The sequence below is a fragment of the Mobula hypostoma genome, chromosome 15 (genome assembly GCF_963921235.1).
Source record: "Mobula hypostoma chromosome 15, sMobHyp1.1, whole genome shotgun sequence".
Lineage (NCBI taxonomy): Eukaryota > Metazoa > Chordata > Chondrichthyes > Myliobatiformes > Myliobatidae > Mobula > Mobula hypostoma.
The window spans coordinates 36,883,492-36,907,634 of record NC_086111.1 but is presented as its reverse complement, the minus strand read 5'-3'; the positions used below and the strand labels follow the sequence as shown (position 1 = coordinate 36,907,634).

The window sequence follows — 24,143 nt, the reverse complement described above, 5'->3', positions numbered from 1 at the left end:
CGTCTCTGGAAATACGGCTCGTTAGCCCCTTGCTAACAGCCGCTGAACTCTGTGACGAGAATCCCACCTTTATCAGGCTCCATACATCTAGGATGTATACAACTTTGGTCCTGCCAAACCCGTGAGGTTGGGATGTCTCACCCACCCAAACCCTGGTTTGTGTGAATGCTGTGCTATTTACTGACCCCCTGCAATTGCCCATTCGCTAAGAAATAACAGATCGTACACTGCATACAATTATGAAGTATATTTAAGAATGATAATGTAACCAAACCGTTATTAAAGAATGAAAAAAAAGGGCCCATTATAATTAAACAGTCAAATATGCACACAAGTTGGAGCTCATCTTGTTGTCGTCTGTAACTCATGCACTGGACCCTCAGTCTGTATGAAAGCACACACCACCTTCCTAATGTCACTCAACATCCATCTCGCACAAACGGACTTTCCCACAGGAGTATTGGTCCTTCCTCCTTGAAGCAATTCATCTGCACAAAGCACCTTGTGCAACAGGGACAGCATCCTCAGCCTTCTTCCCTCCTGTCTTCTCCCAGCTCCTGCCAAAAAGACCTCCACCTACACCAGTGTCTCTCACAAAACCTCTCCGCCCAGCTTTCAAGAACATTCTCCCAATTCCACCATTCTGATTGGCTGACACCACATTCCTTAGTTGAACAACAAAGCCCCTTCTCTCAGCTCAAACCCAAACAGACAGTCTCCTCTTACAGAACTGCTAAAATGAAATACCTACAGCATAGCAGTAAATATCTAACTAGGACATTACATTTACAACTTTCCTGTAGGTACGTGACCAAAACTGCACAGCATCATTGTCAGGTGCCATGCCCAGTTTGAGCTTTGACTGCCATGGCCCACACATTCCTGTTTCGGGTCAAGTGAATCAATTCATTGATATTCATTTCCAGTTCTCTGGCTGCTGTCTCCATCATCATTTGTCTTTGCCTTCCTCTTGGTTTCTTCCCTTCAATCTTTCCCATGATTACCATGCATTCTAACTCCTCTTTCCTAATCACATGTCCAATGAAGTCACGGTTGCCTTTTCATGATCTCATACATTATTTCTCTTTTTGTGTTTACTCTGTTCATGACATCATTAGATATTCGTTTCATCCATGATATTTTTTGCATCCTTCTCAAAAACCACATCTCTGCTGCTTCAATTCGTTTTCTCATGTTACTAGATATTGTCCAACATTCTGAGCCATATTACTGGATAAACGTAACATTTCAGTGCTCTGAGGCGGGTTGTCATGACTAGTTTAGTGTTGGTCAGTATACTCTTCATTCTCGCAAAGGAGTCTTTTGCCATCCCTATTCTTCTTTTGATGTCCATGTCGCATCTGCCACCTGATGTCACCCAACTTCCTAAGTAGCAAAAGTTCTGTACTTGTTTTATGTCTTCCCCGTTTATTCTCGGCCTGCACATAGGATACTCCTTATTTTTGGCTATCACCATACATTGTCTTTTTGCAATTGATAGATAGACCCATTTTTGCACTTTCTTCAACAATTATAGCAATTAAGTTTTGTAGTTCTTCCTCCGTACTTGCAATTAACGCAGTGTCATCCGCATATTTAAAATTATTGATGTTTCTGCCGCCAACTTTGATTCCCAAGATGTCTCTTATTTTTTGTAATATTGTTTCACTGTACACATTAAACAAATCAGGGGAGAAAACACACCCTTGTCTAATGCCTCTCTTGATTTTCGTAAACAGACTCTCTTCTCCATCTATTCTTACAGCAGCAGTTTGTTCCCAGTACAGATTTCTGATTAGGCGGACGTCTTCCGAATCTAGATCTAGAGTTTCCTGTAATATTTCGAATAACTTATTGTGCTTCACTTTATCAAATGCTTTTGTGTAGTCAATAAAACAAACAAACCTTTTTGCACTTGATACTCCAAATTAGGCCTCCCCAATGTCTTACACAATTTCAACATAACATCCCATCTCCTGTACTCAATACTTTAAGTTTATGAAGGTCAGTGCACCGAAAGCTTTCTTTCCAACCCTATCTACCTGTGATGTCACTTTCAATGAATTATGGACCTGTATTCCGAGATCCCTTTGTTCTATCACACTCCTCAGTGCTCTACCGTTCACTGTAAGAGCTACCCTTGTTGGTCGATCGATGTGCAACACTCGCACTTGCCTGCATTAAATTACACCTGCCATTTTCAGCCCATTTTTCCAGCTGATGCAGATCCCTCTGCAAGCCATGATAACCTTTCATCACTGTCCACTACACCCCCAATCTTGGTATCATCCGCAAATTTGCTCATCCAGCTAAACACATTAGCATCCACATTGTTAGCATAGAAGACAAACAACAGAGCCAGCACAGATCCCTGCAGCACACCACTAGTCTCAGGCCTCCACTCAGAGAGGCAACTATTTACTAAGACTCTGGCATCTCCCACAAAGTCAATGTCTAATCCAATTTACTACCCCATCTTCAATGTCGAGCAGCTGAATCTACTTGACCAACCTCCCATGTAGGACTCTGCCAAATGCCTTGCTAAAGTCCATGTAAGATAACATCCACTGCTTTGGCTTCATCCATGATCAGTTATCAGTCTATGTCCATTCAAGTACTCATATCCAGTCCTTTAGAATACCTTCCAACAATTTTCCCACAATTGACGTCAGACCACCGGCCTATAACTTCCTAGTTTTTGTTAGAGCCTTTCTTAAACAGCAGAACAACTATGGTTCTGGTACATCTCCAGGCTCACTAAGGATGATTTAAGTATCTCTGCTAGGGACCTGGCAAATTCTCAACTTGCCTCCCGTAGGGTCCAAGGAAGCACTTTGGCAAGGCCTGGGGAATTCTCCACCCTGATTTGCCTCAGGATAGCAAACAGTTCCTCCTCTGTAATCTGTATGGGGTCCATTAAATTGATACCGCTTTGCCTCTCTTCTATAGACTGTCATTCTCCAGAGTAAATGTAACTGCAAAAAATTAAGATCTCCCTCATCTGTTTTGGCTCCACACATGGATTATCCTTCCGATTTCCCAGAGGATCAATTTTGTCCCTTGCAATCCTTTGCTCATAACACATCTGTAGAATCTCTTAGGATACTCCTTCACCTTGTCTGCAAGAGCAACTTCACGCCTTCTTTTAGCCCTCCTAATTTCTTCCTTACATGTTCTCTTGCATTTCTTATACTCCATATGTACCTCATTTGTTCTTGCCTGTCTAAACTTGCTAGGCACCTTTCTTCTCGTAACCAAGGCCTCAATATCTCTTGAAAACCAAGGTATCCTTTATCTTTACCTTTTATTCTGACAGGCAAATACAAGCTTAGTACTCTCAAAATTTCACCTTTGAAGGCTTCCCACTTACCAACTGCACTTTTGCCAGGAAACAGCCTGTTGCAACCCACACTTGCCAGATCAATTTTTGATATCATCAAAATTGACTTTCTCCAATTTAGAATCTCACCTCATGGACCAGACCTAGATAGGTACTTTTAAACTAATAGCATTGTGGTCACTGGATGGAAAGTAGCCCCCTACACAAACTTCTGTCACCTGTGCTGTCTCATTCCCTAATAGCAGATCCAGTATTGCACACTACCCTCATTTACCTTTTCGGTTACCTCTGCAAAGAACTCTGAACGTTTCATCAAACATGACTTTCCACACTGAAAGCCATGCTGACTGTCAAGTCAGATGCAGGTAGGCTCAGTCCATCAGAACTCCCTCCAGTAACTTTCCTACCACAGATGTCAGGTTGACTAGTTCCCTGGCTTGTCCTTCTACACTTCTTAACCACAAAACATTAATAACCTGCCAGTCTTCAGGAACATCACCAGTGGCTAACAATGAAGCTGTTTTCTCTAGAGCGGAGAAGGTGGACCTGACTGAAGAATATAAAATTGAGGATAAGGAAGACTGCAGAAAACATTCCCTTTCAGAGGCAAATAAAACTTGAAGACATAGATTTAAGGTTAGAATTAAAAGATTTAAAACTGACCTGAAGGGGACTTTTATACGCACCAAAGAGTGGCGAGTGCGTAGAACGTACTGCCTGAAAGTGTAGTGGAAGCAAGTGACTCTAACGCATTTAAGTCTTAATGTGAGCAATTGAACTGCCAAGTCATAGAAAGCTACAGGCCAAATGCTGTTTGACAAATACAGATGGGCATCCAATGGTCAGCATGGATATAGTATGCAAAATAACCATACTGCAGGACCCTATGAACACAATTATTCTTCTATCTTTTAAGTTTCCAGATATTAACCACACTTTCCATTTCCATCACTATCACTACAATTTTCTCTCAATGTTTTCATCCACTATAAAGTTTGGCAATAAAGTGCTGCATCTTTACATAATCTAAATAGCTCCTCAGGACCAGATGCATATTTAGCAGATGAAATGCATGTTGCAAAGAAAGAAACACTGAATTTTTTTTTGAAAAGTAAAATAAGGTTCAAGGATATAAAAAATAAATAGTAAAAAGAGCTTCATGGAAAAGTACAGGAAAGAAATTGCCTACAGAAAACATTTTCCTTCAAGCATATGTGCATTTTTTTTCAAGATATGTGCTGATTTTCCCTCATCCAAATATCTGCCCTGATAAGTAATTTACATTATAACTGAAAATTAAAACATTGCAACAGATATCATACACTATTCACAATCTTCTTGTACTTTATGCACACTTAAGTTACAATAAAAATTTCTAGATTTGGCCAGCATGTTAAATATTATAACTACGGTTTCATTACATGTGCGCACACTCATTCATACTCAAATCTCATTTTGACACATCAACCACACTACTCTAATTTTGTAGTAAAGTTGACCACTTCAACTGTTGCATTTTTTTAAAAAAAACAAAAGGGAATAGTGTTGGTACTTTTTGTAATATTTTCAGAGGAGTTCAAGCAGTAAAGATCAAACAAAATTTCCCCTAAGTTCTCACGAGAATACTATTCCAAAAATTGAAATTGCATGAAATCTGAAAATTAAGCATTTCAATTACAAATTTTAAGTTATTCAAAGTGGAATTTAGTGGAAATACTCAACCAAATGCCATACAAAATGCAGAAACAAACTGAGCATACCAAATTATACACTTTTGGATATAAAAACCACAAGATCCAAAAGGAATATATCCTCCAGAGACACTTTCCAGTTCCCAATCTTCTCCAGAAGCAAAGTTCAAGTAAAATTATATTGAAAATTAACCACATGCTCAATTATCTGAATTCTGAACATTAATGGTTCATTTTCCTTCATTAATTTATGTACAGATTAAAAAAATTGATACTTAACCACATTGTTGCTCACCAGTTTTACCAGTACAACGACCAAGCTTTGTATAAAAACTGGTTGTTATTGACACAGATTCACACACACCAAAAAAAAAATCACATTTCCACTGCTCCCCAGAAATTCAGTTTGGGGCTTAATGCAATCAAGGACATAACTTGATAATATATCACTAAGTGGTCCAGCTGCATGAATATTGACAAGAATACAACAAACCAAATCAACCCCTTGAAAAAAATCTTAAACTGTAGGAGGTCAAAAAGCACGAACCAAAAAATTACCAAATTCCTTGTTTGAAACTCAATGCTACCAAAGGCTGCTTCATTCACAATCAACTAATTCTCAAAACAATGAAGATTGAATTTTTATATGGAAGTTCAACCTAAGAAATACTACATGGTATTCATACTTTAAAGGGGGAAGGTGACAGAGTTAAAAGATCAAAGGGCTACTTGACACTTGCGATAAAGTTTTATAACATTGAGTTTTGGGTAGACTTAAATGGTCTTGAGAGCTTTGAACCTGCCCCTAGATTCAACAGAATGCATTTTTTTCCACAGGCTGCTTAAACCTGAGATAATGCTGTATGAGTTTACAGAGATAGAGGTAGAGTTTATGGTAGCCATTGTAAACAATTGTTTCCATCTTCCTGTTATTCTATAGAGAATGAACACTGCCAATTATAATCAGCTCCTGTTGGTGAAATGCACGAACACACACACGCTGAAATTCAACAATTTAACATACAACCAATGATATCCCCCATTCCTGTTTAAATTATGGACTAAATCTACAATTCCCAACCAATTAATCCATAGTTTAGAGTGATGTGGAAAACTCCATTTGCTCATTTTATTTGAATTACCTGGAATGGAAGATATATCTATTTCAAGACTACTTTTTCATCTTGTAGAACAGTAACATTTCACATATAACATTGGATGCACTCAGCTGGTCAGATAGCATCTGTGGTAAGAGAAACAGTCCTGAAACATTGCCTGTTCTCTTTCATCTGATCCACTGAGTGAAAAGCATTTTCTGTTTTTATTTTATTTTAGATCACCGGCACCTGCACTTTTGATTTTCCAGAAACATTTCAATTTAGGTCACCAAAGTTCCTTTCCGTTGATGGCAATTTATTCTGTCCCTACAATTGGAAAACTGATCAAGTTCTCAGTTAACAAAAATCTCATTTCATATTATTCCATGTACCCCAAACTGTAGGGGAAGAAAAGCAGAACAAAACCGTGAGCATGGCAATTCTGCAGCATCATTCTGAAAAAATAGTATTTGCATTTCCAGTCAAATACAAGTCAGACTTGAAGCACTGAAGAAAACTACTTGACAATGAAACTCATGCAAATAGTTTCAATTGGGAACATTAATATGATACTTGAAGAGCAAAATATTGCAAATGCTGGCAATCTGAAATATTCAGATCAGACTCAGTTTTGAAGGATCACAGATCTCAATAACCACCAGCAACTACAAAAATATTTTATTTCCATCTCTTAAAACAGATTTCCTCAGATGCTGCCTGGCCTCTGAGGACTTTTTTTTTCCCCAGGACTATTTTCCCTTTGAATTAAGATGGCACCAATTTACAGAAAGTTTTTCAAGCAATGATATAGAAATGATCACTTAAAATATGCAGTTTTCTCAAAAGGTACTTCAGTTGGATTCAAATGCGATTGGGAATGCAACAGCTACAATAATCAATCCCATATATGGAGTAAACCTAGGGCATATCTTTAGAAATTCTGTCCTTCACTAATATTCCACATGCTCATTTCATCCCGGGAGATGTTTGTTTTTAACCATATAACAATTACAGCACGGAAACAGGCCATCTCGGCCCTTCTAGTCCGTGCCGAACTCTTACTCTCACCTAGTCCCACCGACCTGCACTCAGCCCATAACCCTCCATTGCTTTCCTGTCCATATAGCTATCCAATTTAACTTTAAACGACAACATAGAACCTACAAATACTAGTCTTGTTACTAGTATTTCTCTGAAAAATGTATATTTCACCATGATGCCTCCAAGTATAGCCTGTGCTAACCTTTGGTCCCGGGGATGGATGCTATCATCAGTTCACTGTCTAAATCGGGAAGTGATTCCCTCCCAAAACAAAACTCCCTTGGCTTTCATACCCGTCACAAACTATAACAAATAACGAGAGAAGGATGCCATACCGTGTCAATCAACACCTCAGAACTATTTAAAGGGATAGGGAAGGATGTTTTTGAAATTGGGATTCGATATTCAAATCTTAACAGCTTTCACAACACCATCATTTTTCGGCCATGCATCAGTTATTAGCAAAAATCGGAGTTTTCTGGAAGTGTTTCCCACAATGAGTTTCAGTCGCTGCGTAAAATAATAGACAGAACTCAGCCACATCACAACAAACAACCCACACAGGGATTTCTGCAGAAAGTCACTTATTACTCACAGCTGGAAGTACAGAAATGCCGTCATTTTGAAAAAAAATCATAAATGACGACAATCATCTAAGTTTATAAAAGTAGTTCCTGAAACTCTTCCACGTACTAAGTTCAGCCGTTCACTTGGCAACCCAATGGGAATTTACCAAACTATTAGTAAATTATTTACTTTAAATCACGTACGATTAAAAGTAGAAAGATTCGCTACCCGGGTAAAACTATTCACAAAATCGCCAACACATCCACAGTGTTGGCATATTCGATTTTAAATGTGCCCAAGGACAAACGCATACTCACCTCGACGCGATTTGTCAAAGCGCAAGTGGCTGATAATAGCTCTCGATATGGGGCTGAAGAGTTAAACATTCCTCGGGAGTACTTCCACCTTTCTAGATGCCCTCCCTCATGATCATGTCCTGTCGCCTGCCTTTTACAACAAATGTCATGGCAGCCCAATTCCTAACATTTAGTCTGAAATAAGGTACACCATCCCGTCCAACAATTGCACAGAACGAAGTAACGAGTGGTTACGCCAAAAAAAAAACAATCAAATCCATCCTAGCATGGTAACATCAAAATCAACAAGTCTGGATTCAACCAGTATTTAATTATTTCCAGGCACATATCGTCAATAACCACCATCCCCTCCCAGACACACACAAATCAAAAGAGACAGCAACAAAAAAAATATTGAGAACTCGTCACTCACCGAGTGGACGTCCCTTTCCGTACATCGCAAATGCTGCATTTGAAAGCTTCCGCACTGTTCCTGAAGGTGCAGACACTACAGTCCCAGAAACCGTCCTCCGAGCCAGGCTTGGCTTGCCTCTTCGGCCTTGAAAAACTGCAACAAAAACAAGAGAACATTACACATATCACATATTTGCGATGTGTATGTATACGTAAAATAAAACACACGTACGTACAAAAGGCTTCGGCATTACCGGCCACGGACTCGAGCGCTGCCATCGCCTCGACAAAGTGTGTGTGTGTGTGTGTGAGATTATGTGTGTGCAAAACAAAAAATGGTCCGTTTTCTCCTCCCCCCGTCTCTTTCACCCGGCGCTCTCTTCCCTCCCAGTGTGTGAGTGTACACAGCGCCGTCCGCCATGGCTGTGTAACTGGAAGGGGGGGTGGTATGAGCCCTGGCACAGGGACGGCCACTTGGGCATAGGAGGCGAACGCACGTTAAAAGCCCACAGACACCAGCGGCGGCAGCAGCAGCTCCTCCATTTAAAGGTCTCTCCCTCTCTCTCTTTGCAGTCGTCGAACACAGTGCGGCCACCAGGCGTGTGTTTTCTACCTGTTCGGGCTCTTCTTGTCCCCCATTGCCGCAGGGAGTTCGGTCGAGGCTGAGCCGAGCTTTATGTGTGTGTTAACGAAAATAAAAATACACTGATGGCGAAGCGACGAGTTGTCGGGACGGGACGGAGCGGAGCGGCTCCGAGGCGAATAAAGTGCAGCCGGGTCCGTCTATGGCACGAGCGCCAGCCTCCGCACGGCGAGCGAACGCGCGCCACGTGACCCGCCAACCGCCAATCACCCGAGCAGGAATTTTAAATTACCCGGCCAGACAGGCAGCGGCAGACAGGCTGGGGGTAACAGAGAGAGGGGAAAGAGAGAGGGAAGAGGGGGGAATGAGAGAGAAGGGGAAGAGAAAAGCGAGGGGAAAAGGAAAGAAGGAGTGAAGGAAAGAGAAGGAAAAAGACAATGAGAGGAGGGAGAGCTGAGAAGGAGATGAGAGTAGGGGGAGAGAGAGGACACAGGACAGAAAAGGGGACGAGAGAAACTGAGAGACAGAGAAGGGGAAGAGAAAAAAAGGAGAGACAAAGAAGAGGAGAGAGATGGAGAGAACAAGGGGGAGGAGAAAGGGAAAAGAGGATTGATGGCAGAATAGGGGGTGCGAGACAGAGGAGTGACAGATGTGAAAGAGGGACAGATGGAAGGAGATATGGAGAGATAGAAGAGGAGGAAGAGGCAGAGAGAAAGGAGGCAGGCAGAAAGATTCAGGCAAAGAAGGTGGGAGGTAGAGAAACACAGAAGGAGGGTGGCAGAGAGGTGCAGAAGGGAGAGAGGGGAGGCGAGGAAATTGAGGAGAGGGGTTGGAGAAAGAGAAGGAGAGGGGAAAGAGAGCAAAATGAGAGGGGTCAAGAAAGAGAGAAGGGGAAGCATGGAGAGACAATGCAGAGGAGAGGAAGAGAAAGAAGAGAGGAGAGATGGGGAGAGGGAGAGAAGGAAAGAGATGAGGAGGGGAATGATGAATGAAAAAGACAGATGGGGGATAGAGAGATGGAGAAGTGAGAGCAGCACACAGAAGAGAGAGGAAAGGGGAGAGAGGGGAGAAGGGAAAAGAGAGAAGAAGAAGAAGAAAAGTGAGAGAGGGGGAGAAGGGAAAAGAGAGAAAAGAGACAGGGGAGAGAGGAAAAGGGACAGTGGAGAGTGGAGAGGGGAGAGGGGAAAGGGACAGGGAAGAGGGAAAAGGGGAGAGGGAAAAGGGACAGGGAAGAGGGGAAAAGGGAGAGGGGAGGAGGGGAGGGGAAAAGGGAGAGGGGAGGAGGGGAGGGGGGAAGGGACAGGGGAGAGAGGAGAGGAGAGGGGAGAGAGGAGAGGGGAAAAGGGACAGGGGAGAGGGGAAAAGGGATAGGGGAGAGGGGAAAAGGGATAGGGGACAGGGGAGAGAGGAGAGGGGAAAAGGGATAGGGAAGAGGGGAGAGGGGGAAAGGGGAGAGGGAAAAGGGACAGGGAAGAGGGGAAAAGGGAGAAGGGAAAGGGAGAGGGGAAAAGGGAGAGGGGAAAAGGGACGGGGAGAGGGGAAAAGGGATGGGGAGAGGGGAAAAGGGACAGGGAAGAGGGGAAGAGGGCAAAAGGGACAGGGGACAGGGGAGAGGGGAGAGGGGAGGGGGCAAAGGGAGAGAGGAAAGGGGAAAAGGGAGAAGGGAGAGGGGAAAAGGGAGAAGGGAGAGGGGAAAGGGACAGGGGAGGGGAGAGGGGAAAAGGGACAGAGGGGAAAGGGGAAAGGGACAGAGGTGAGGGCAAAAGGGACAGGGGAGGGGAGAGGGGAAAAGGGACAGAGGGGAAAGGGGAAAGGGACAGAGGTGAGGGCAAAAGGGACAGGGGAGAGGGCAAAAGGGACAGGGGAGAGGGGAAAGGGACAGAGGTGAGGGCAAAAGGGACAGGGGAGGGGAGAGGGGAAAAGGGACAGAGGGGAAAGGGGAAAGGGACAGAGGTGAGGGCAAAAGGGACAGGGGAGAGGGCAAAAGGGACAGGGGAGAGGGGAGAGGGCAAAAGGGACAGGGGAGAGGGGAGAGGGCAAAAGGGACAGGGGAGAGGGGAAAGGGGAAAAGGGACAGAGGGGAGAGGGGCTAAGGGGGAGAGGGGCAAAGGGAGAGAGGAACAGAGAGGGGCAAAGGGAGAGACAGGGAGAGAGGTGAGAGAGAGGGGGGAGAGTGGCAAAGGCAGAGAGGCGAGAAGGGCAAAGGGAGAGGTGGGAGATTGGAGAGGAGAGAGGTGAGGGGGAAAGAGAGAGAGGGGAGAAGAGGGGAGAAGAGGGGAGAGGGCAAAGGGAGAGGTAGGAGATGGGAGATGAGAGAGGTCAAGGGGAAAGAGAGAAGGGAGAATAGGGGAGAGAGGGAAGGGAGCAAAGGGAGAAAAGAAAGAGGGAAAAGGGGCAAAGGGAGAGGGGAGAGTAGAGAGAGGAGAGAGGGGAGAGGGAGAGTGGAGAGTGGAGAGGGGGACAGGGGGAGAAGGGAAAGGGGGAAGAGAGGGGAAAGGGGGAAGAGAGGGGAAAGGGGGAAGAGAGGGGAAAGGGGAAGAGAGGGGAAAGGGGGAAGAGAGGGGAGAGGGGAAAGAGGAGAGAGGGGAGAGGGGAGAGGGGGAAGAGAGGGGAGAGGGGGAAGAGAGGGGAGAGGGGGAAGAGAGGGGAGAGGGGAGAGGGGGAAGAGAGGGGAGAGGGGAGAGGGGGAAGAGAGGGGAGAGGGGAGAGGGGAGAGGGGGAAGAGAGGGGAGAGGGGAGAGGGGAGAGGGGAGAGGGGGAAGAGAGGGGAGAGGGGAGAGGGGGAAGAGAGGGGAGAGGGGAGAGGGGGAAGAGAGGGGAGAGGGGGAAGAGAGGGGAGAGGGGGAAGAGAGGGGAGAGGGGAGAGGAGGGGAGAGGGGAAAGGGGGAAAGGGGAGAGGGGGAGAGGGGAAAGGGGGAAAGGGGAGAGGGAAAGAGGGGAAAGGGGAGAGGGGAAAGAGGGGGAAGAGGGGAGAGGGGAAAGAGGGGAGAGGGGAAAGAGGGGAGAGGGGAAAGAAGGGAAAGAGGGGAGAGGGGAGAGGGGAAAGAGGGGAGAGGGGAAAGAGGGGAAAGGGGAGAGGGGAAAGAGGGGAAAGGGGAGAGGGGAAAGAGGGGAGAGGGGAAAGAGGGGAAAGGGGGAAAGGGGAGGGGAAAGAGGGGAAAGGGGGAAAGGGGAGAGGGGGAGAGGGGAAAGGGGGAAAGGGGAGAGGGAAAGAGGGGAAAGGGGAGAGGGGAAAGAGGGGGAAGAGGGGAAAGGGGAGAGGGGAGAGGGGAAAGAGGGGAGAGGGGAAAGAGGGGAGAGGGGAAAGAAGGGAAAGAGGGGAGAGGGGAAAGAGGGGAGAGGGGAGAGGGGAAAGAGGGGAGAGGGGAAAGAGGGGAGAGGGGAAAGAAGGGAAAGAGGGGAGAGGGGAAAGAGGGGAGAGGGGAGAGGGGAAAGAGGGGAGAGGGGAAAGAGGGGAAAGGGGAGAGGGGAAAGAGGGGAGAGGGGAAAGAGGGGAAAGGGGGAAAGGGGAGGGGAAAGAGGGGAAAGAGGGGAAAGGGGAGAGGGGAAAGAGGGGGAAGGGAAAGGGGAGAGGGGAAAGAGGGGAGAGGGGAGAGGGGAAAGAGGGGAGAGGGGAAAGAGGGGAAAGGGGAGAGGGGAAAGAGGGGAAAGGGGAGAGGGGAAAGAGGGGGGAGGGGAAAGAGGGGGAAGAGGGGAAAGAGGGGAGAGGGGAAAGAGGGGAAAGGGGAGAGGGGAAAGAGGGGAAAGGGGAGAGGGGAAAGAGGGGAAAGGGGAAAGGGGGAAAGGGGAGAGGGGAAAGAGGGGAAAGGGGAGAGGGGGAAGAGGGGAAGGGGAGAGGGGAAAGAGGGGAGAGGGGAAAGAGGGGAGAGGGGAAAGAGGGGAGAGGGAAGAGGGGAAAGAGGGGAGAGGGAAGAGGGGAAAGAGGGGAAAGGGGAGAGGGGAAAGAGGGGAAAGGGGAGAGGGGAAAGAGGGGAAAGGGGAAAGGGGAGAGGGGAAAGGGGAGAGGGGAAAGGGGAGAGAGGGGAAAGGGGAGAGAGGGGAAAGGGGAGAGAGGGGAAAGGGGAGAGGGGGAGAGGGGGGAGAGGGGGAGGGGAGAGGGGGAAGGGGAGAGGGGGGAGAGGGGGGAGAGGGGGAGAGGGGGGAGAGGGGGAGAGGGGGAGGGGAGGGGAGAGGGGGAGGGGAGGGGAGAGGGGGGAGAGGGGGAAGGGGAGGGGGGAGAGGGGGCAGGGGAGAGGGGGAAGGGGAGAGGGGGGAGAGGGGGAAGGGGAGAGGGGGGAGAGGGGAGGGAGGAGGGGAGAGAGGGGAGAGGAGAGAGGGGAGAGGGGAGAGGGGGGAGAGGGGGAGAGGGGGGAGAGGGGAGGGGGGAGAGGGGGAGGGGGGAGGGGGAGGGGAGAGGGGAGGGGGGAGAGGGGAGGGGGAGAGGGGGGAAGAGAGGGGAGAGGGGGGAGGGGGAAGAGAGGGGAGAGGGGAAAGAGGGGAAAGGGGGAGAGGGGAAAGAGGGGAAAGGGGAGAGGGGAAAGGGGAGAGGGGAAAGAGGGGAAAGGGGAGAGGGGAAAGAGGGGAGAGGGGAAAGAGGGGACAGGGGAGAGGGGAAAGGGGAGAGGGGAAAGAGGGGACAGGGGAGAGGGGAAAGAGGGGAAAGGGGAGAGGGGAAAGAGGGGAAAGGGGGAAAGGGGAGAGGGGAAAGAGGGGAAAGGGGAGAGGGGAAAGAGGGGGAAGAGGGGAAAGGGGAGAGGGGAAAGAGGGGAGAGGGGAAAGAGGGGAGAGGGGAGAGGGGAGAGGGGAAAGAGGGGAAAGGGGAGAGGGGAAAGAGGGGAGAGGGGAAAGGGGAGAGGGGAAAGAGGGGAAAGGGGAGAGGGGAAAGAGGGGAAAGGGGAGAGGGGAAAGGGGAGAGAGGGGAAAGGGGAGAGAGGGGAAAGGGGAGAGGGAGAGGGGGGAGGGGGGAGGGGGGAGAGGGGGAAGGGGAGAGGGGGAGAGGAGAGGGGAGAGGGGGGAGAGGGGGGAGAGGGGGAAGGGGAGAGGGGGGAGCGCGGAGAGGGGGGAGCGGGGTGAGGGGGAGAGGGGGGAGGGGAGAGAGGGGAGAGGGGAGAGGGGGAGGGGAGAGAGGGGAGAGGGGGAGGGGAGAGAGGGGAGAGGGGAGACGGGGGAGAGGGGGAGGGGGAGAGGGGAGAGGGGGGAGGGGGAGGGGGGAGGGGAGGGGGGAGAGGGGGGAAGAGAGGGGAGAGGGGGGAGGGGGAAGAGAGGGGAGAGGGGAGAGGGGAAAGGGGGAAAGGGGAGAGGGGAAAGAGGGGAAAGGGGAGAGGGGAAAGAGGGGAGAGGGGAGAGGGGAAAGAGGGGAGAGGGGAAAGAGGGGAGAGGGGAAAGAGGGGAGAGGGGAAAGAGGGGAAAGGGGAGAGGGGAAAGGGGAGAGGGGAAAGGGGAGAGGGGGAGGGGAGAGGGGGAGGGGAGAGGGGGGAGGGGAGAGGGGAGAAGGGGAGGGGAGGGGGGAGAAGGAGAGGGGAGGGGGGAGAAGGGGAGGGGGGAGAAGGGGAGGGGAGGAGAGGGGAGGGAGAAGGGGAGGGGAGGGAGAGGGGAGGGGGGAGAAGGGGAGGGGAGGGGGGAGAAGGGGAGGGGAGGAGAGGGGAGGAGAAGCGAGAGGGGAGGGGAGAGGAGGGGAGGAGAAGGGAGAGGGGAGGAGAAGGGAGAAGGGAGGGGAGAGGGGAGTGGAGGGGAAGGGAAGGGAGAGGGGAGGGGAAGGGAAGGGAAGGGGGAGGGGAGGGGAAGGGAAGGGAAGGGGGAGGGGAGGGGAAGGGAAGAGAGGGGAGGGGAGGGGAAGGGAGAGGGGAAGGGGGAGGGGAGGGGAAGGGAGAGGGGAGGGGAAGGGAGAGGGGGAAGGGGGAAGAGAGGGGAAAGGGGGAAGAGAGGGGAAGGGGAGGGGGAGAGGGGAAAGAGGGGAAAGAGGGGAGAGGGGAGAGGGGAAAGGGGAGGAGAGGGGAAAGGGGAGGAGAGGGGAAAGGGGAGGAGAGGGGAAGGGGAGGGGGAGGGGAGGAGGGGAGGGGAAGGGAGAGGAGGGGATGGGAAAGGGGAGGGGAGGGGAGGGGAAGGGAAAGGGGTGGGGAAGGGAAAGGGGAGGGGAGGAGAGGGGAAGGGAGGAGGAGGAGAGGGGAAGGGAGGGGAGGGGAGGGGAAGGGAGAGGAGGGGAAGGGAGAGGGGGGATGGGAGAGGAGGGGGAGGGGAGGGGAGGGAATGGGAAGGGAAAGGGGAGGGGAAGGGAAAGGGGAGGGGAAGGGGAAGGGGAGGGGAGGAGAGGGGAGGGGAGGGGAAGGGAGGGGGGAAGGGAGAGGGGAGGGGAAGGGAGAGGGGAGAGGGGAGGATAAGGGAGAGGGGAGGATAAGGGAGAGGGGAGGAGAAGGGAGAGGGGAGGGGAGGAGAAGGGGAGGGGAGGAGAAGGGAGAGGGGAGGGGAAGGGACGGGAGAGGGGAGGGGAAGGGAGAGGGGAGAGGGGGGAGGGAGGGGGAGAGGGGGAGGGAGAGGGGGGAGGGAGAGGGGGAGAGGGGGAGGGAGAGGGGGGAGGGGAGGGGAAGGGAGAGGGGAGGGGAAGGGAGAAGGGAGGGGAAATGATGAGGGAAGGGGAAAGAGAGAGAGGAGAGGAGGGGAAAGGGAGAGGGGAGGGGAAGGGAGAGGGGAGGGGAGGGGAAAGGGAGAGATGAGGGGAGAGGAGGGGAGGGGAAAGGGAGAGATGAGGGGAGGGGAGGGGAAGGGGGAGGGGAGGGGAAGGGAGGAGAGGGGAGGAGAGGGGAAGGGTGGGGGAGGGGAGGGGGGAAGGGAGAGGGGAGGGGAGGGGAAGGGAGGGGGAAGGGAGGGGGAAGGGAGAGGAGAGGGGAGGGGAGGGGAGGGGAAGGGAGAGGGGAGGAGAAGTGAGAGGGGAGGGGAGGAGAAGGGGAGGGGAGGGGAGGAGAGGGGAAGGGGGAGGGGAGGGGAAGGGAGGAGAGGGGAGGAGAGGGGAAGGGAGGGGGAGGGGAGGGGGGAAGGGAGAGGGGAGGGGAGGGGAAGGGAGGGGGAAGGGAGGGGGAAGGGAGAGGAGAGGGGAGGGGAGGGGAGGGGAAGGGAGAGGGGAGGAGAAGTGAGAGGGGAGGGGAGGAGAAGGGGAGGGGAGGGGAGGAGAGGGGAGGGGAAGGGAGAGGGGAGAGGGCGGAGGGAGAGGGGGGAGGGGAGGGGAAGGGAGAGGGGAGGGGAAGGGAGAAGGGAGGGGAAATGATGAGGGAAGGTGAAAGGGAGAGAGGAGAGGAGGGGAAAGGGAGGGGAGGGGAAAGGGAGAGGGGAGGGGAAGGGAGAGGGGAGGGGAGGGGAAAGGGAGAGATGAGGGGAGAGGAGGGGAGGGGAAAGGGAGAGATGAGGGGAGGGGAGGGGAGGGGAAGGGGAGAGATGAGAGGAGGGGAGGTGAAAAGGGAAGGGAGAGGGGAGGGGAGGTGAAAAGGGAAGGGGGAGGGGAGGTGAAAAGGGAAGGGGGAGGGGAGGCGAAAGGGAGAGATGAGCGGAGAGGAGGGAGAGAGGAGAGAGTGGCAGGGAAAGGGGAGAGGAAAGAGGGGAGGGGGTAAAGGGGAGCAGGGAAGAGGGGAGAGGGAGAGAGGGGAAATGGGGAAGGGGAGAGGGGGTAGGGGGAGAGGAGAGAGGGGAAAGGGGGAGAGGGGGAGTGGGGCAAAGGGAGAGGTGGGATATGGGAGAGGGGGAGAGGGAAAAGAGAGAGGGGATGTGGTGGAGAGGGGGAGAGGGCAAAGGGAGAGGAAAGAGGAGAGAGGAGCAAAGGGAGACGGGGAGATGGGAGGGGGAGAAGAGGAAAGGGGGAGGGGAGGGGAGAATGGGAGAAGGTGGAGGGGAAGGGAGGGGGAGGAGAAAGGGGGAAGGGAAAGAGGGGAGGACAGATAGGGAGGGTGGAGGAGGGAGGGAGAGGGGAAGGGAAAGGGAAAGAGGGAGGGGAGAGGTGAGGGAGGGGAGAGGTGAGGGAGGGGAAAGGGAGGAGGGAGGGAGGGAGGAAGGGAGAGAGAGGGGTTGAGTGGAAGAGGGGCAAGAGGAGAGAGTGGAGAGGGGCAAAGGGAGAGAGGAGAGAGGGAGGGGAAAGGGAGAGAGGAAAGAGGGGGAGGGGAAGGGAGAGAGAGGGGAAAGGGAGAGAAAGCAGGAGGGAAAGGGAGAGAGAGGGGGAAAGGGACAGAGAGGGAGGGGAAGGGAGAGAAGGGGGAGGGGAAGGGGAGAGGGGGAGGGGAAGGGAGAGAAGAGAGAGGGAGGGGAAGGGAGAGAGGAGAGGTGAGGGAGGGGAGAGGTGCAAAGGGAGAGGAGAGATATGGAATAGGGAGAGCAGGGGGAGGGAGGGGGTGGGGAGGGAGAGGGGAGAGGGAAAAGGGAAAGTGTAGAGGGAAAAGAGAGAGTGGGAGGGGAAGGGGCAAAGGGGGCAGGGCAGAGGGGAAAGGGAGTGGAGAGGGTCGGGAAAAGAGGAGAGAGGGGAGGGGGAAAAGGCAGAGAAGGGAGAAAGAGAGAGGGGAAAGGGAGAGAAGGGGAAGGTTGAGAGAGAGAGTGTGGAGGGGGGAAATGCAGAGAGTGGAAAGGGAGAGAAAGAGGAGAAAAGTGAGAGAGAGAGGTACGGCAGGGAGTAGGGAAAGAGGAGCTGAGGGAGGGAAGACGAGGAGTTGGGAAAGAGAGAGGTGGAGAGGGTGGTGGGAGATGGAGGAAAGGGGGCAAGGTGAAAAAGGGAGAGAAAGAGGAGGGATGGGGAAAGGGGAGGGAAAAGGGAGAAAAGAAGCGAGTTGGGGAAAGGGAGAGGGAAGGGAAAGAGGGAGGGGTGATGGGCAAGGGGTATATGGAGAGAAAGAGAGATATGGGGAAAGGAGAGGGGAAAAGGGAGAAAGGAGAGCTGGGGAAAGGGGAGGGGAGATGGAGAGGGGGTAGGGAGGGGGAAAGAGGGGAACAGTGGGAGAACGGGTAAGGGAGAGATGAGAGAGGGGAAGGGGAGGAGGGAAAGAGAGGGGGAAATTGAGAGGGGAAAGGAGGAGTGGTTTGGAGTGGGGTAAGGAGAGGGGGAAAGGGAGACATGAGGAAAGGCAGAGGGGAGAGGGGGAAGAGGAAGGATGGGAGGAGGGGGAGAATGGGAGTGCTGAGGAAGAGGGGAAGGGTAAAGGAGAAGGGAGGGGGAAAATGGGAGAGGAAGAGGAGAAATGGGAAAAGTGGGAAGGTGGAGGGAGGTTGTAAGGGAGAGGGGACAAAGGCAGTGTGAAAGAGAATGAGGGAGGGAGTGAGAGGGAAAGCTAGAGTAGGGAGGGGGAAGCAAGGGGATGACAGAGAAGGAAATGGAGAATGGGAAAGAGAGAAATGGGGAAGGGAGGGGGAGAGGGAGACGGGAGTGGGGAAAGGGGAGAAGGGAGAGGGGGCAGGGTTAAAAGCAAGAGAAAGTGAGGGGGAAGGGAGAGAGGGGGAAAGGAGGGGGAGGGAGAGGAAAGGAAATGGGAAAAGGAGGGGGGGGAAGAGCGAGAAAGAGGAGGAAAGGGGAAGAGGGGGATGGGGAAGAAAGGGGAAGGAAAGTGAGTGGGGAGGGTAAGGGGAGAGTGGGTGGTGAGGGGGAGAGTGTGTGGGGAGGGAAGGATGTGGGGGAGGAGAGAGGGAAGTGTGAGGAGGAAGAGGGAGGGGAATGGGAGTGGGGAAGGGAGAGTGAGTGTGGAGGCAGAGCGGGAGAGTGAGTGGGGAAGGGGAGGTGGAAAGTGGGGAGGGGAGGTGGAGAGTGGGGAGGGGGAAAGGGAGTGTGTTTTGAGGAGGAGGGAAGATTGAGGGGGAGAGTAACAGTCAGTGTTGAGGAGGGGGGAAAGTGAATGGGGAGAGGAAGAGTGAGCGGTGTGGAGGAGGAGGTGAGGAAAGTGAATGGGGAGGGGGTGGGGTGAGTGAGGAGGAGAGGGGAGAATGAGTGGGGTGAGTGAGGAGGGAAAGGGGAGAGTGAGTGTGGTGGAGGAGGAGGGGGAGAATGAGTGTGGAAGAGTGGGTGGAAAAGGAGAGTGAGAAGGGAGGGGAAAGTGAGTAGGAGGAGGAGAGGGGAGTGAGGAGTGGGGGAGATTGGAAAGAGTGGGGAGAATAAGGAGAGTACAGAGAAGAGAAGGATTGAGAATAGGTGAGTGGAGAGTGGGGGGAGAGAGAGAAAGAGAAAGAAGAGTAGAGTGAGAAAGGTCCACAGCAGATGGCAATTTATTGGCTCTTCACTCAAACTTGGAACACCTGGACAGCGAAGCTTCCTCCATCAGGATGCACTTCATTGCCCACAGTCCTGCATTCAATACTATCATCCCTTCAAAACTAATCAATAAGCTTCGAGGCCTTGGCTTCAATACCTCCATAAGCAAAAGATGTTCAATTTTCTCGCATGAAGACCGTTGTCAGTTCAGATTGACAACAATTTCTCCTCCACAATCTTCATCAGCACAGGTGCACCACAAAGTTCCAATGCCATTTTTAAGTTTACTGACGTCACTATTGGCTGAATTAAAGGTGGTGATGAATCAGCATATAGGAGGAAGGTTGAAAATCTGTCTCAGTGGTACTACAAAAACTACTTCTCACTCAGTGTCAGCAAGACCAAGTGGAGAAGGTCTGCCCTGGGTCCTGCATGTATGTGGATTAGAGAGGAAGCACAGCAGTGCCTCTACTTCCTTCAAAGTTTGTGAAGATTAAGCATGACATCTGAAACTTTGACAAAATTGTATAGATGTGTGGTGGAGTGTGGTGGAGGGGGAGGGAGAGGAAAGGAAATGGGAAAAGGAGGGGGGGGAAGAGCGAGAAAGAGGAGGAAAGGGGAAGAGGGGGATGGGGAAGAAAGGGGAAGGAAAGTGAGTGGGGAGGGTAAGGGGAGAGTGGGTGGTGAGGGGGAGAGTGAGTGGGGAGGGAAGGATGTGGGGGAGGAGAGAGGGAAGTGTGAGGAGGAAGAGGGAGGGGAATGGGAGTGGGGAAGGGAGAGTGAGTGTGGAGGCAGAGCGGGAGAGTGAGTGGGGAAGGGGAGGTGGAAAGTGGGGAGGGGAGGTGGAGAGTGGGGAGGGGGAAAGGGAGTGTGTTTTGAGGAGGAGGGAAGATTGAGGGGGAGAGTAACAGTCAGTGTTGAGGAGGGGGGAAAGTGAATGGGGAGAGGAAGAGTGAGCGGTGTGGAGGAGGAGGTGAGGAAAGTGAATGGGGAGGGGGTGGGGTGAGTGAGGAGGAGAGGGGAGAATGAGTGGGGTGAGTGAGGAGGGAAAGGGGAGAGTGAGTGTGGTGGAGGAGGAGGGGGAGAATGAGTGTGGAAGAGTGGGTGGAAAAGGAGAGTGAGAAGGGAGGGGAAAGTGAGTAGGAGGAGGAGAGGGGAGTGAGGAGTGGGGGAGATTGGAAAGAGTGGGGAGAATAAGGAGAGTACAGAGAAGAGAAGGATTGAGAATAGGTGAGTGGAGAGTGGGGGGAGAGAGAGAAAGAGAAAGAAGAGTAGAGTGAGAAAGGTCCACAGCAGATGGCAATTTATTGGCTCTTCACTCAAACTTGGAACACCTGGACAGCGAAGCTTCCTCCATCAGGATGCACTTCATTGCCCACAGTCCTGCATTCAATACTATCATCCCTTCAAAACTAATCAATAAGCTTCGAGGCCTTGGCTTCAATACCTCCATAAGCAAAAGATGTTCAATTTTCTCGCATGAAGACCGTTGTCAGTTCAGATTGACAACAATTTCTCCTCCACAATCTTCATCAGCACAGGTGCACCACAAAGTTCCAATGCCATTTTTAAGTTTACTGACGTCACTATTGGCTGAATTAAAGGTGGTGATGAATCAGCATATAGGAGGAAGGTTGAAAATCTGTCTCAGTGGTACTACAAAAACTACTTCTCACTCAGTGTCAGCAAGACCAAGTGGAGAAGGTCTGCCCTGGGTCCTGCATGTATGTGGATTAGAGAGGAAGCACAGCAGTGCCTCTACTTCCTTCAAAGTTTGTGAAGATTAAGCATGACATCTGAAACTTTGACAAAATTGTATAGATGTGTGGTGGAGAGTATATTAACCAGTTGCATCGCGGCCAGGTATGGAAACACCAAAGCCCTTGAACATAAAATCCTCCAAAAAGTAGTAGATAAAGCCCAGTGCATGACGGATAAAGCCCTCCACACATCTACGCGGAGTGCGGTCACAGGAAATCTAGGACCCCACCATCCAGTCCATGGAGGGTCATGCTCTTCCATTGGTTTACTTTTTCTTTGGTAGTGAAAACTTCTTAGTTCTTCTGGGTTGTGCTTTCATTTAAGTTTTGTGTACATCTTATCAGAATTGCATATTATTCACATGGAGTACTGAATCTTGTTTTCAGTGACGAGAATATATCCTTTAAAGTTTTAACTGACTGTAATTTTTTATGTCTGTTATTCCTCTTCCTCCTTCTGTCCTGGGTAGTGGTAACCTAAATGCATTCGTTTGTCACTTCATTTCTTATTTTCCAGATTGGTTTCAGACCAAGATATAATGCCAAGAGTATATGTTAATAGGGGTATAGCGAAAGTGTTTATTGTCTTTGTTATAGTTTTACTATTGAGCACTGTTTGGCAGATTTTCTTAAACCTGGAAGTAAATTCTGTTGAAAGTTTTCCCTTTATCACGCTATGATCTATTTTCTTTCCTTGTTGATATCCCAGATACTTATGTTTCATATTCATCCATGGGTTGTGTTGTATCCTGCCACTCTGTTTTATATTCTTCTAGCTCTATTGCACCTTTCTATATGTTTAATGTTCTGCACTTATCTGGTACAAAGTTCATGTTTATATCTTTCCAAAATAGTTCTACTACTTGAATTAATTGATTTAGATTTACAGATGAAGGATGCATAATTTCAAATTGTCCAGTTATTGAAGATGTGTCAAGGTATAACTCAATTGGTCAATTTGATTCCCTATTTTCGTCCAATTCAGTAAATTAGAGAACGTGTTTAAAGCTAGACAAAACCATAGTGGGCTTAGGGAGTCTCTCTGAAAAATGCCTCAGTTTATTTTGATAACAGTGGTTGTTCTTCTTTGGTTGATAACAGATAGGTGATTATAGTACGCCAATGCATCATCAGATGTTGCAGGAATTTCACAAGTATTGGGTGTAGTTTATGCCTAATAAGAACTTCTGTTAACATTGAGTGTGGGACTTTTTGGCAGTCAATATAACAACATGAAAGATTTTGTTTTTTCCTCCGGGCTAGATTTAGAATTACAGAATCTATTATCAATTGCTCTTTACATCCTTTCATACCCTTATGGCATCCTTTCTGCTCTTCCGTTAGGTATATTGTGGTTACCTAAGTGAGTGGTGATTAGTTGCAAAATTCATAATGTTACAATTTATGTATAGTTTGTAAACGAGTAATAGGTTGAAATTTTGACAGGTCATTTGTGATTTCTCCTTTAGGTAAGAGATATGTCTTACCTTCTGTCAAAATTCAGACACTTTTTCAGGATTTTTAAGAAAATTGTTGACATGTATTGATGAGTACAAATAAAGGCATATAAACTTTTACACCAACAATTATGGATATTATCACTGCTAATACTTTTTCAATTGAGGGTATTTTTTATAACACATTTAGCATATCGATTGTAACTTCAGATGTTTGCATGTCTTCAATTGTTTCAGTCTATTTTTTACCTTCCTAATCCAGCTTGTTTCTAGATTCTGTGTCATCCTGTTTGTCCAGATGATTAGACCAAAACTTCATTATCTTTGTGTTTGTTGGTAATTCTATGCTGGATAGGTGGCAATTTGGTGCATAAAATTTAGTTTCAATGTCCTGTATAAGCCTTTATCACTGTTCCTGAACTGATAATTCTGGGTTTTTTTCCCCGTCTGGCACAGTTTTAGTGTATCTATAAATTCTACAATGCTTTTATTAGGTTGATCATATTTTGTATGGATCTTACATTTTTCATTATTATTATTATTATTATTTCTTTTGTATTTGCACAGTTTGTTGTCTTTTGCAGATCGGTTGTTTGTCGGTCGTGTTGACTGCGCTCTTTCATTGATTCTATTTTGTTTCTTGGAGTTACTATGTACACCTGCATAAAAATGAATCACAGGTGACATCTACGTACGTTGATAAATTTACTTTGAACTTTAAGAGAGGGGTGAATTGAGGGCTGGGAGAAAGCGAGAGAGGGGAGTGGAGAACAGGTGAAAGAAAGAAAGGGGTGACTGGAGGGTGGGGAGGAAATGATAGAGTGGTGAGTGAGAATGGGGAGAATGCAAAGCAGGGAGAGACAGTGAAGAGCGCAGAGCAGGAGCAGAGAAAGCAGGAGGAGTTAGCGTGAGGGGAAAGAAAGTGGAGAAGGGCAGATGGTAGCGAGAGAGAAGGGCAAGAGGGGGAAATAGATAGATACTTTATTGATTTCAAAGGAAATTACAGTGTGACTGTAGCATTACAAGTGCAGAAGTATACAAATATTAGAAGAGGTGTAAGAAAGGATAAAAAAAATAAGTTACCTCAAACAGGAGGGGGTCATAACTTCCCCACCTATAGGTTGACTCATTATAGAGCCTAATGGCCGATGGCAAGAATGACCTCATATAGCGCTCCTTGGAGCAGTGCAGTTGTCTTAGTCTATTACTAAAAGTGCTCCTCTGTTCAGCCAAGGTGGCATAAGATGTAGGAGCAGAATTAGGCCTTTCACCATTCCATCTGGATCCCACTCAACACCTGCCTTCTCATGGTATCCTTTGATGCCCTGACCAATCAGGAAACTATCAACTTCTGCCTTAAATATACCAATAGACTCTGGTCCTTCTTGTACACAGCCTTTGTGTTGGTGCTTCACTCAGGTCTGTCATCCAGACTTGTAGGTGCATCCCCAGGTATTTGTACGTCCTCACCACATCCATGTGCGCACTATCTACAGTAACACAGAGCAGTCCAGGCTTAGTCCTCCTAAAATCCATCACCATCTCCTTTGTCTTACTGATACTGAGCTGCAGATAATTTAGCTTGCACCATTTGACAAAGTCCTCCACCACGGCCCTGTATTCATCCTCCTGTCCTCCCTTTGTATATCCAACTATTGCTGTCATGAGAGAGCAGGGAGTAAGGAGAAGAGGGGAGAGAGGAAAAGGGTGG

At 49.9% G+C, this 24,143-nt stretch overlaps 1 protein-coding gene across 3 annotated transcripts in view; it reads right to left on the bottom strand.

Annotated features, from left to right (window-relative positions):
- Positions 1-9,248, bottom strand: part of rybpb (RING1 and YY1 binding protein b) — a 136,124-nt gene extending 126,876 nt beyond the window's left edge. The window contains exons 1-2 of one of the 3 annotated variants that reach the window (XM_063067907.1): positions 9,060-9,248; positions 8,466-8,600 (exon numbers count right to left, since the gene is read on the bottom strand). In XM_063067907.1, coding sequence (XP_062923977.1) covers positions 8,466-8,600; positions 9,060-9,085 — 161 coding nt within the window. In that variant the 5' untranslated portion in view covers positions 9,086-9,248. Of the gene's footprint in view, positions 1-8,465; positions 8,601-8,678; positions 8,826-9,059 lie in introns of those variants that run through there. The other 2 variants (XM_063067905.1, XM_063067906.1) reach the window with 2 other exon arrangements.
- Between the last annotated feature and the right edge of the window lie 14,895 nt (positions 9,249-24,143).